General features: G+C 37.6%; 2 protein-coding genes across 2 annotated transcripts in view; both read left to right on the top strand.

Annotated features, from left to right (window-relative positions):
* On the top strand, positions 3,054–7,655 carry LOC109825961 (protein mago nashi homolog). Its single transcript, XM_020392885.1, has 3 exons — positions 3,054–3,358; positions 3,516–3,692; positions 7,133–7,655. Exons 1-3 carry the CDS (start codon positions 3,143–3,145, stop codon positions 7,196–7,198), a joined length of 459 nt encoding a protein of 152 aa, XP_020248474.1. The 5' UTR covers positions 3,054–3,142; the 3' UTR covers positions 7,199–7,655.
* Positions 7,641–12,301, top strand: part of LOC109826508 (50S ribosomal protein L19-1, chloroplastic-like) — a 24,018-nt gene continuing 19,357 nt past the window's right edge. Inside the window, exon 1 of the mRNA XM_020393538.1 lies at positions 7,641–7,764. Coding sequence (XP_020249127.1) covers positions 7,641–7,764 — 124 coding nt within the window. The remainder of the gene's footprint in view (positions 7,765–12,301) is intronic.

Below are 12,301 nucleotides of genomic sequence, written 5' to 3'. Positions count from 1 at the left end.
GAGGCTTAGGACCATTATGGAGTGAGTTAATTGGGCTTTAACTCCCTTTATAATAAAAGAGTTAGTGGTTATTAACTCCCACTTAAATGGGTGAGTTAGTGATCATTAACTCTCCTTAAATATAGCCTCTGAAAATTATGACAGATGAGGTCCGACTATGCACGAGGTTCGTCAATAATGGCAACGACGAACTTCATCTTCAATGACGAACTTCGTTTTTGGACGAACTTCGTCTTCTGAGGGGTGAGGCACTATTTGACGAGGTTCGTCTGCAGTTGGACTTCGTCTCTTGGATGAGCTTCATCTTCTAGAGGATTTTCGTCTCTAAGCGAACTTCGTCCGACAACGAACTTCGACTCTATTGATAGGCTTCATTGGCTAAGATGAGGTTCATCATGATGACGAGCATCGTCATGCTTGTAGCAAGGTTCAATCTTGTTTAATTCCTTGGCATTTTTTAGTGCCTACACTTACAATGCTAACTCTCTTAACATGGTGTATGTTTATACTTTTTAGTTAGCAATGGGAGGGGAGTGGAGGGGTTTCAAATGAAATTTTCTTAAAATTTCAGTATTGCCCTATATGAGAAAACCAAAAGGAATTTTTTCTTTTTTTTTTATTAAAAGGGCATATACTGGTCAAGTAGCCCTCATTCCCTTCTCATCCCCTATTCTAAACAAACACATATTATAGTGTATCCTCTCATCCCCTCGTCGTCTATCCAAACATAAATAAATTCATTCCACCATTTTTCTTTCCACTCCCTCCCATTGGGTTTGAGTCAATCACTCCCCCTCCCCTCCCCACCTTTGTATCCAAACCGGAACTTTCTCCAACTATTATAATCCTAACTAGAGTTAGAGAAAACACCATGTGAAACCCCCAGTGTGTTTGGATGATTTTCAATGTCGGGTTAATGCTTTAATTCTATTATAGTTAGAGAAATTAACATAATCTCTAACAAAAACAATTTAAAAATTAAGGAACTAATAAACGAACCCTGAGATTTGAGGGACCATATTTAAAATTAAACTGGCATAGAACCAACTGTATAGAATATCAAGGGAAAATTGCTTCTAGCCCCCAAAATAACAACAACTACTCTTCCCCCCACCCAAGACTTTTTCAACACTCCCAAAACCCCCAAAAACAAAGCCACAATTCTCTGAGTCTTCAAAACACAAAACCCAAGAGTTTAAAACATGTAAAGACCATAATACTCTCTCTCTCTCTCTCTCTCTCTCTCTCTCTCTCTCTCTCTCTCTCTCTCTCTCTCTCTCTCTTCTCTCTTCCATGATATCAGTGTGATTGATTTGAAATGGGTTTTTTTTAGGGGGGGGGGTGTTCTGGTTTTCTCTTAAATTTATATTAATTGTGAGCGAAGACGTGGTGATGACAAAGACGGTGGATCGGTTTAAGATGAAGAAGATTAAGATCAACGCGAGTTGCGATGGATTCAGCATCGTCGTTCCGGAAGAAAAAATGCAAGAACTCCGATGACTCTCGGCGTAATTCTCCCCCCCCCCCCCCCCCTATTTAGGTTGTTACTTGAATCTGATGCTATATTTTTTTAAAATGTACATATTGTTGTAATTTTTTTGAAATCGTTGACTTAAAATTAAAGCAGAGTCTATAAATTCACATATTGTTGTTATTTTACGAGCTTGTTGTTAAGGTTATGAATTGGTTGTGAAAGAAGGTTACGAGTTGGTTGTCAGTGTTACACATTTGTTGTGAATGTTACGCGTTGGTTGTGAATGTTATGAGTTTATTAAGAAGGTTACGAGTTGTTTGTGAAGGTTACAAGTTAGTTGTGAACCTTGGTAATAAGTTGATCGTGATTGTTGTTAACTAACATTCACAACCAACTCGTAAACTTCACAACCAACTCTGTGAAGGTTACAAGTTGGTTGTGAATCTCAGCCATGAGTTGATTATGATTGCTGTTAACTAACCTTCACAACCAACTCATAACATTCACAACCAACTCGTTACCGAGGTTCACAACCAACGCGTAATCTTGACAACCAACTCGTAACCTTCAAAACCAACTTGTAACATTCATTCACAACTAACTCATAACCTTAACAACAAACTCATTACAGTAAAATAACAACAATATATAAATTTACAGACTCTGTTTTAATCTCAAGTCATCGATTTCAAAAAAAATATTACAACAATATGTAAAATAATAAAAAATATAACACTCAGATTCAAGTACAAGTTAAAAAAGGGGGAAATTACCCCGGGAGTCGCCGGAGTTCCCGTTTTTTTCTTCGGAACGACGATGCTGGATCTATCGCAACTCATCATCACCGTCTTCAAGATCGCAATTTTCTTTGCCTCATGAACGAACGCCGGAAAAGTTCCATCGTCGATGTCAACGCTGTTGGAAAATTTTAGAGGGAACTAGAATTTTTTCCCCCCAAAACTCATTTCAAATCATCACAGTGACATCATGAAAAGAGAGAGAGAGAGAGAGAGAGAGAGAGAGAGAGAGAGAGTATTATGATATTCACATATTTTAAACTCTTGGGCTTTGTGTTTTGAAGGCTAAGGAGCTGTTTGATTGGTTTCCTAAAAATTAAGAAAAGGAAAAGGGTACAAGGAAATCAATAAAATATTATTTTCATACATTTCCATCCCTAAAACTCACCTCAACATCCAATAAAATATTATTTTCACCCCACAACTCATCTCATATAATCTCCTAAAAATAAACCAAACACAAGAAATGAGTCACATCATCCAAATCATCTCATCTCCATCACATCTCATCTTTAAAAATCACTTACATCATCCAATAATATGGTGACAACTCATCTCATCTTATTAACATTTCATTTCCACTCATTTCCTCCAAAAAAGCTAGGAAATCGATTTCCTTAAGTGTGGGTCACATCATCCAATAATATAATAACAACTCATCTCATCTCATCTATTTCTTATTTTTATAAATGAACCAAACACAAGAAAAAAACATATTATAGGAAATATGTTTCTTATAATTTATTTCCTTATAGGAAATAGGTTTTGAAAGTGTTGAAAAAGTTTTGGGTAGGGGAAGGATAGAAGTAATTTTCCCAAATATCAAAGACCCGGTATCAGCGAAGAGCGACCGAGGAGAAACCCCAAATCAATGGCCGGCAGCTCAGAAGGTGAATTCTACCTCCGTTACTACGTAGGCCACAAGGGCAAGTTCGGCCACGAGTTCTTGGAGTTCGAGTTCAGGCCCGACGGAAAACTCCGGTACGCCAACAACTCCAACTACAAGAACGACACCATGATCCGTAAGGAGGTCTTCCTCTCCCCCTCCGTCCTCCGAGAGTGCCAGCGCATCATCTCCGAAAGCGAGGTGATTCCTCCTCCTCCTCCTCCTCCTCCTCCAATTCTAGGTTTAGGGTTAGGGCTTTGAGTTTTCTTGATTTGGGGGATTCCAGGGGTAGGTTTTGTTTTCCTTTTCCAAGTGCTGACCTGTTCTTTGGGGTTTTTTTTTGTCTGTTTGGTTGCAGATAATGAGGGAGGATGACCGCACCTGGCCAGAGCCAGACAAGGTGGGGAGACAGGAGTTGGAGATTGTGATGGGGAACGAGCACATCTCGTTCACGACCTCGAAAATTGGTTCTCTGGTCGATGTGCAGAGCAGCAAGGATCCCGAGGGACTCCGCATCTTCTATTATCTCGTTCAGGTTTGATATCTCGTTCTGATGCAGAAAGCTGTCGTCTTTTTTATTTTAAAAATTTTTCCCCTCTCTTTTCAAATGTGGTAGATTGGGAATTGCGATGGGAAAATTGGGTTGTTGGACTTCGGAATGTACATGATTGAATGAATGACCGATATATGTGTTTTACCGCGTGAGATGCCCGTATAACTCCATGAACCAGTTTGACAGGCGTAGCAATTGACCGCCTACAAATGATCTTATAGCTTTCAGAGTCCCGCCAGATAACATTTGCTCCCTTTTTTTTTCTTAACTAAGCCAGATTAGTCATTTAGGATCATGCTTGCTCACGAGGAATTGGAATTTCGTGAAATGAGCTTCATCTGCTGGTTTTGAACTGAGAGTGTGTTAATGAATACCCTGATATCGTAAATAACAACTTGCTCCCTCTCATTTTTTGACAGGTATTGTCCATGTTATTTTAAATCCTGCTCATTTCTTTTAAGCTATATCAGCTAGCTCAAATTTAAATGTAGAGTTTATTGCGAGCAGACCCACTCTACTATCGTATCACCCATGGTCGATAGACCCCTCATCGTTCTATTGGTGCTGATAGACCCCTTGTACTGTTTGCCCCAATGCCGATAGACCCCGCTCAAGTTAACTTTGTCGACTCTTTTAGGAGTAAAAAGAAGAAGGGTGTCAAGTGCGGGGTTATCCTCAACAGTCGAACTACACGGGGGTCTGTCCACGTCCTCCAAACTCTTTTGAGTGAGTAAGAAAAAAATAAATGAATAAAAAAAACTTAGCGGGTCTATCCACACAAATAGAACTACATGGGGTCTATCCACAATTGGGAGATAGTATAGAGAAGCTATCCGCAATTAACCCTTAAATCTATTACCTTTACCAATAAGTGATAGTACAGGGAATCTATCCGCAATTAACCCTTAAATCTATTATATTAGTCTATAATACCAGTTAATATTCTTTGTTATACCCTCATATTCATAAAATAGTAGTAACATGAATTTTAATGTGGCAAACATGTCGGTAGTCTTAAGATCTAGAATACCCAGGGTAAGCCTTTCAAATCTGAAAAAGTCTCCTTCCTGTGACAAAGGGAAACTTGGTAAAATGATGAAACAAAAGTGTGACCATGATTAAAATTTGAGGGAAGAACAAGAAGACTTGACAGGTACGCTTGAAGTTGTATTTTCTTTGATGTGTATACCATGATGGTAGTCCATAACTTGCTCAGACGTTTCAAGTTCGATTGCAGTTATATTTTGTTCTGATGTTTAGATCCTGAAAGCACTGGCAATCAAGACATAGGGCAGGAATGAAAATTTTAATACCAAAGCTAGATTGCTTCTAAGTTGATGCAAAATAAGTTGTGTAACAAACCAGGTTCAGCTTGTCTTGCCTTAGATGAAGCCAAAATAAGCTATCTTAAACTCAAGGTCTTCTATTATATCACAAAAAAGGCAAACAGCTTGGCTTAATTAGTTAAATTAGTTATCCTGATCCAGCCCTATAACAAAGGTAAACTGTCAAGATCTTGACTTTTTCGACCATTTTTATTGGTCATCTTTTCATGCTTCACTTGGGTGCTTTAGTATGCATATTTCTGAATTTGTGGCACTTTCATATATTGCAAGACCTCTTGGTACTTCCTCATATTTTCCATACAATCCCATCATGTGCTGTTTCCTTGGAGCCCAAATACATTTGCTTTCAGTTTATGCAAAATTATTTGAGTGCTGCATACCCAAACATTCATAAGTTAACATGAAAGACCATTATACGTTCATACTTATATTCTTCATTTTAACTTTTATGGTTTCTTATACACATGCTTCTTGACAGCTATCTTGTGGGCTTAAATAAGTTACGGATAGGTTTTCACTTTGAAGAAACATTTCAGGTTTCTCTCTAAGCTCTGTGCGAGCTGTTTGGTTGGTTTGCATTTTTGGTCAATAAAAAGTTGATATTTTACTTGCCTTATTAGTGGAATTTGTAATTTGAATCACTTAGGAAGTACCTTCTTTTAATCTATTCAGTTTTCATCAGTTCTGATAATGACATCTACGTATACTTAAAAATGAGGTAAAACAGCGAAAATAATGGGGAGCCTAGTTTTGTATCTGAATAGTAGTTTTCTACTTTGGCCTTAGTTTGAATCCAAGTGTTCTAATGCTAAATGACTGAATCTTGCTGAGAATAACTGAATTGACTGGGCTAAATCTGGAAGGTTAAGCTAAGCACTGTTGCCGTGTATGGTCATCATTAGTAGCAGTAGGAACACCCAAGGGGAATGTATCGTTGACAAGAAAAGGATGTTAAATGAAGAAAAATGAAAGAACAAGTGCAGAGATATTGCATGTAATTAGGCATCCCTTTTAATAATGGTAACTCGGCTTTTCCTTTCAAATCGCAGGTTAAATAAGCTTAAATGTCTGAAATGTTAGATTGGATGTATCAATTTGGTTTCAGTGCACCTAGAGTATTACACAAAAGATTGGTTTTTGCTTATATTGGGAGCCATTTAGATGTCCCCAGGGCAAAAATGTGTAGCTGTGCAAGGAGTTGACTTTGGCGATGGATTGTTACCATTCACTTAAAACTCGGGGTTGGTAGGGAAGACCATTATAGTCGAGAAGGCTCTAAGGAAGATAACTTTGGCTTCCTCTTATCACTTTCTGATGGTTGATCCCAGTGGCCGTACCTATACTTGAGAGAAGTGGAAACTAGATATGGGCTTGCGTTTAAGTTCATGTAGTTGATCGGAAACCTTCAAATTCCTAATGGTGGAAGACTCACTCCTAGGTAGATGCAGAATATGAGGTCCGTATAGTAAATGACATTTATCCCCAACATGCAATTATCTAGTGTCCATGTGGACCCGGTACCTTTGATATAGATGTAGCCTAACACTTTCATCAGTTTTCTAGGAGAAAAAGAAGATTTATGATCACCTTACTTGTTAGCTACGGACCCTTCAATATTTTTGCTTCTGGCTTTAAGCATTACAGATGTTGATGACAACTAATGACCTGGGCTTGGTATGGATGGACATTTCCCATATGAGAGCTTGTTAGTAGATGCTGCAACCCATGTCCAGCTTTTGCTGTTTGTTTAAATCTTGTTAACCAATGTTCATGTCCTCTCTCTGTTCAATTGTCTGATTGTTTTTCCATAGTCAACATTCATTAGTTACCATGTCTTCAGTCAAAGGGCTGTCGTGACACTATTTTGCTGTTAATCAAGAGGGTTTTCGTATGTAAGTTTCTTATTCATTTTCTTTTATGTAAAACTATATTTTTGTGTTGATTAAGATATTCGGGCTAGGTGCTTATAAGTTCCCATCAACATCGGCATGTGATGCTATTTGTTCGCCCTGTTAATCGACATATTTGTCTTATAGTTAGTGCTTATATGTTTGTTTCACCTTCATCATGGTGCAGGATTTGAAATGCTTTGTGTTCTCTCTCATCTCACTCCACTTCAAAATCAAGCCCATCCAGTCATAGATTCATATCTTTTCGTTTCCAGTATTCAGAACTATGATGCGTTCATGTCAGAGAAGTACACTGGGCTTTTGTTTGGGAACATAATTCCTTGAAGTTGTGCAGAACTCCTTCGATCTGTCCATTCATGATATTGTGCATAACTCTCAAGAATGCTTGTATGACCGTCGTATGCTTAGTTGCTGCTTTTGAGTGTTGATTTTGTGGTGGTCTGCTGGTAAGATGGGTTCTCTACTTCCAATATGAGGCTTGCAAATTGCGAAAATAAAGGAGGCTTCGGAAGAGAGTTTATTAAACAGCGTGCGCTGCTAGACTTTTCTTTTAGATTCCCTGATATTTTCATATTAGTTATAAAATGCTTTTATTGGTAGCGTAGACTGAATTTTAGGGTGTTGAAAGATTAGAAGTTTGGAACTGGTGATCAAATAATATTTACAGGTAAGAGATGTATTTGCATCAAGGGCCACTTGTGGACATGGCTGTAGAAACTGCGGCGGAAACTGGAATGTTTGAGGTGAAGGCCTTCATTCAAGTTCTTTCAAACAGAGCATTCAGAAGAAAATTGAGAAGTATGATTTACCGCTATTTCTTTGCTCGTGGTATATTTTGTTGTGAAATGTTATCTAAAGGGGGTTTGGATCCTTTCCTATTAGGTGTTAACAGGAAAATGTCCAATTCCTACATCTGAGTACAAGGGAGAAGTTGAGGCTACATGGGGTTTGACTATTGTCTCTAAAACCAGTCTTAAAAATCACTATTCTTTGAAAGCAACCATCGCATTTAGTGAAATCTTACGAGGCGTCAGCTCGCCTTTCGGATTCTGAATGCGCATTAGGGGAATTGATGCTGTCCGATTATCACCAAATTGGAGATGATCCGAATTTGATGACAATGTGAATTAGATTTGGTTTTGATGGTGGATTTAACTGGAGATGAACCGATCAAATGGTACAAACTTGCAAAGAAGTGCAAGTTTGAACGCTATTCTCTAACAAAGATGTCATATTGGACATTTCACACATTAAGATTCGGTTTTCATGCTAATTGACAAAGGTTTAGATTTTAAATCTCTTAAATCCAATTTCTAGAATACTCAAAACCATGATGACTTGAATTGAAATAAATTCAAAATCATTTATCTTCTTCATCCAAAAGGTATCCGTATTCAAAATAACCAGGGAGATTAATTGAAATTGTATGAAAATTTGTATAATGTTGGTTTCATAAGCATGATAGCATGAAGAGACTTCTTAATAAAAATAGAATAAATTAAAATAATATCATGCATAGATTATTTTCTTATTAGCAGTTATCATCCTTTAATTTGTTGGAAAGAGACTAATTGCAAGTGGATGAAAAGAGGGGGGATAAATTTTAGGTAAGTCTGCTTAAGTTTGGGTGTTTCCTAGATAACAACCTCCTTAACTTTTAATAACTTTTAAAATGTTACAGAACCCCTGTTTGAGTAACGAGAGTTATTGGGGTTCTCAGAAAATCTACTTCAACTTTCAATTTTTTTTTTAAATTTAAAAACTCACTAAAAGCGTGAACCACCATTTTCACTTGCATAAATATTAACCTACATAATTTTATCCATACATGTGAAAATTACAGTTAACTTCATTAGAGGGTTTATATGAAAATTGTTGATTATGGAAAGGGTTTCCTGAGAACCCAAAACTTAAGGGGGTTTTTGTGACATTTTGAAAGTTACGGAGGGTTTGCTGAACTTTAATCGTTGGGAGTTTCAAGTGACAGGATAAGTCCGCCACAGGTGTCCAGACGGGCTGAGAGGTTAACTTGGATTCTATGGTAGGCTAGGTTACTAAAAGGGGAAAAATGATAGGAGAAGTTTGATGGAGAAAGGCTAAATAGCACTCGTCTCTATTGTTTTACCTACTTTTTACTTGTACTAGATGGAATGTTGATACGAGTTGCCGTGCGAGCACCTTTGATCGCGGAATTATCAAAGGTGGTTGAGAAGAGGATGACAGAAATACAAGCACAACGTGCGAGCACCTTTGATCGCGGAATTATCAAAGGTGGTTGAGAAGAGGATGACAGAAATACAAGCACAATTCAATATATGACGAAGGAAAATACATATCAAAGGTGGTTGAGAAGAGGATGACAGAAATACAAGCACAATTCAATATATGACGAAGGAAAATACATTCTTCTAGATTATATAGAACAAAAGATTACAATCTCTCCCTCACAATCTCACTAGAATCGAGAACAATATCTCAATCCTCCCTAAACCCTAATACAAAGATTAGAATCTATCTCTGAATCTATCTGATTCTTTAGAAACCCTAAAACAATCCTTTATATAGGTGTACAAACGTGGATGGCAATTTGGTAAATAACCAGACCCAAAACCAACAGGAATTCGTGTGAACAGAAATCCAAACGAACCAGGAAACCATCGTTGAGTCGACTAATGACTGAGATGAGTCGACTCGTCAGAAACTGGACAAAACTCAAAAACCAGCGATGAGTCGACTCATGACAGTCATGAGTCGACTCAACCTGATGATTCGACTCATGACTGTTGGCCTTCTTGTTTTGATGATGTTTAACAAACAATTTACTTCTAATATTGTTTGTCTAGTGTTTGTGTTTTCGTATTTATTCTAGTCAAACAACACGTTGGAGGATGGATGGAATAGAGCTTCAACGATCATATTCAATGGAGGTTGGCGGAATTGTGGAGTGAAGCCTACGCAATTCAAAGTTAAAGATCAAGTTCAAGCTTCATCCGCAAGTGTACCAAGTCGAGCTTATTGAAGATCAAGATTGGATAACATTTAGTTTAGGTTTTATATTATGTGTGTTAAGTACCTTAAGCTCAATATTATATACACACACGTATTTGGTTTCTATGTATATATATATATAGTTATATATATACATGCATGGTTTTGGGTTTTCATGTTTACAAATATGAAATTACATATTTTATATTTATTATTGTGATTTGGTTTAACTACTTAGATATGAAACAAATAAATTTTCATATACATACTCATATGTTTTATTTTCTATTGTATTATTAAGTCTATATAATCATTATGCAAAGTTTCAAAACATGGTTTAGCCAAAATGTTAAAATTCACATGTTTACATTTTTATGTTTTGACCTATTTTGTAAAATGATGATATTTTTCATTTGGAAAGTCCTTTTTGAAAACCAGTCGTTGTAGCATGTTTATTATCATGTCTACAATCATTCTCCAAAGTTTTATATTTTTTGGAATTTATTTGATATTTTTAAACAGTGTTTTAAAATCAGCAAACAGTTTTTCAAAACCTGTATTTTATGTATCAGTTCACGGTCAACCGCCACGGTCGACCGCGCCTGAGTCTTTTGCATAGTGTGCAGCAGAAACTTTCACGGTCGACCGCCACGGTCGACCGCCACGGTCGACCGTCAGCTGAGAATTTCTCGCGGTCGACCGCCGCGGTCGACCGTCAAACTCTGGAGTTTTCTGTTGATTTTTGTTGCTCGCGGTCGACCGTCGCTCTGTCAGATCAGTTCCAACGACTAGTTTCCAGAGCCGTTGTAGTGTGGTTTTTTGGTCTTTTTCTTGGCTTTCTCTTGGCTTTGGGGTTTGTATAAATACCCCCTTTTACCTTCAGCTCTACATACAACAAGAGAATGTTTTAAAGAATTTTAAAAAGAGTTTAAACTTGTTTTAAGCTTGTTTAAGGGTTTGGTTTATGAAGAAAGTTTTACAAGAGCTTGAGGAGATTATCAATTGTATTTTGGGCATTCAATCCATCTCTCTCTCTTGTCATCTATTAAAGTTTTCCTAAACTCAACTCTAGCTTTTATTTATAATTATTTGTTGATTATCATTTCTATTAAAGCTAGTTTTATATTGAGTTTAGATTTGATTTTATCTCATTGTTACACACACCCACTTGAGCTTATTGTATTTGCATACATAGTATATTAGGGTTGTGAGAGATTGTAACATTGGGTTGTGCTTAATTGAGTTCTCATCTATTGTAGAGAAAAAAATTATATTTGTTACATTGTGAGTGTTGTTAGGTTTTCGGTAAGCTAGAAAACCGAGTGTGTTGTTGTGAAGTTTTTGGTGAACTAGAAAACCGAATGTGAGGAGTGAACGTTGATCGGTGAACATTAAAAACCGACATTGTGAGTGATTGTATACGTTGATCGGTGAGCGTTGAAAACCGACACTGTGAGGTGTAAACGTTATTCAGGTGAGCGTAGAAAACCCGGTTGTGATAGTGGATTTCTCCCCGAGAGTGGGGAGCGGAGGCGTAGGACGGAAGGTCCGAACTCCGTGATCATTTGATTATGTTTGTGCATTGGTGTTTATTTATATTTGTGCTCATTGCTCATATCGCCATTGTCTCATTATTTATATGATCCACTATCTAGCTCATATTGTTTACCCCTTTGTGTTAGTTTCATATCCTTGCATATATCTTGTTGTATATATCCTTGCATATATATTTCATCATATAGGATATATCTCATTGTTTACATTGCTTATCCTAGCTCATATATCTTGTGATATTTCATACTTGCTAGGATAACTTGTTAATTAGTTTTAATTAGAAGAATCGAAGTACCCAGTTTTCAGCCTGTGAGTCGACTCATGACTGTTATGAGTCGACTCACAGGCTAAAAACTGGATACTTTGATTCTTCTGCTCGTCGTCTCGTTCCACGCTTCCTCCTGCATTCCCTTGTACTGTTTAACACCTCTATTCTCATGTTATCATGAGAAGCATCTATCCTCAAGCTCCCATGAGGATTGTTAAGTTTCGAAGAGAAGATACACCCGTATCATGGGTCCTCTTTTTAGGAACTTAAAGTCCGTTCAAGTTAGAACTTTTGCTGAGGAAACTCTCGAGCTCCTCCATCTTTTCTGCACCACCTGGCCTTGCTAGGAATCCGGTCTCGACGTCCGATCGGAAACAACTCATTCATCCCGCGTCTCGTCGTAGTCACCGTTCGCTCTAAGTTGCAATCCTTTGTCGATGGCTTTTCTGGAAGTCTAATGCACAGCGAGACAAACTTCTTGCTTGCATTCACTGGTCTCTTCGCTCGCGTCACCGTCCCCAAGCT

The sequence above is a fragment of the Asparagus officinalis genome, chromosome 10 (genome assembly GCF_001876935.1).
Source record: "Asparagus officinalis chromosome 10, Aspof.V1, whole genome shotgun sequence".
Classification (NCBI taxonomy): domain Eukaryota; kingdom Viridiplantae; phylum Streptophyta; class Magnoliopsida; order Asparagales; family Asparagaceae; genus Asparagus; species Asparagus officinalis.
The sequence above is the reverse complement of the archived record's forward strand: the minus strand, read 5'-3'. Positions and strand labels throughout refer to the sequence as shown.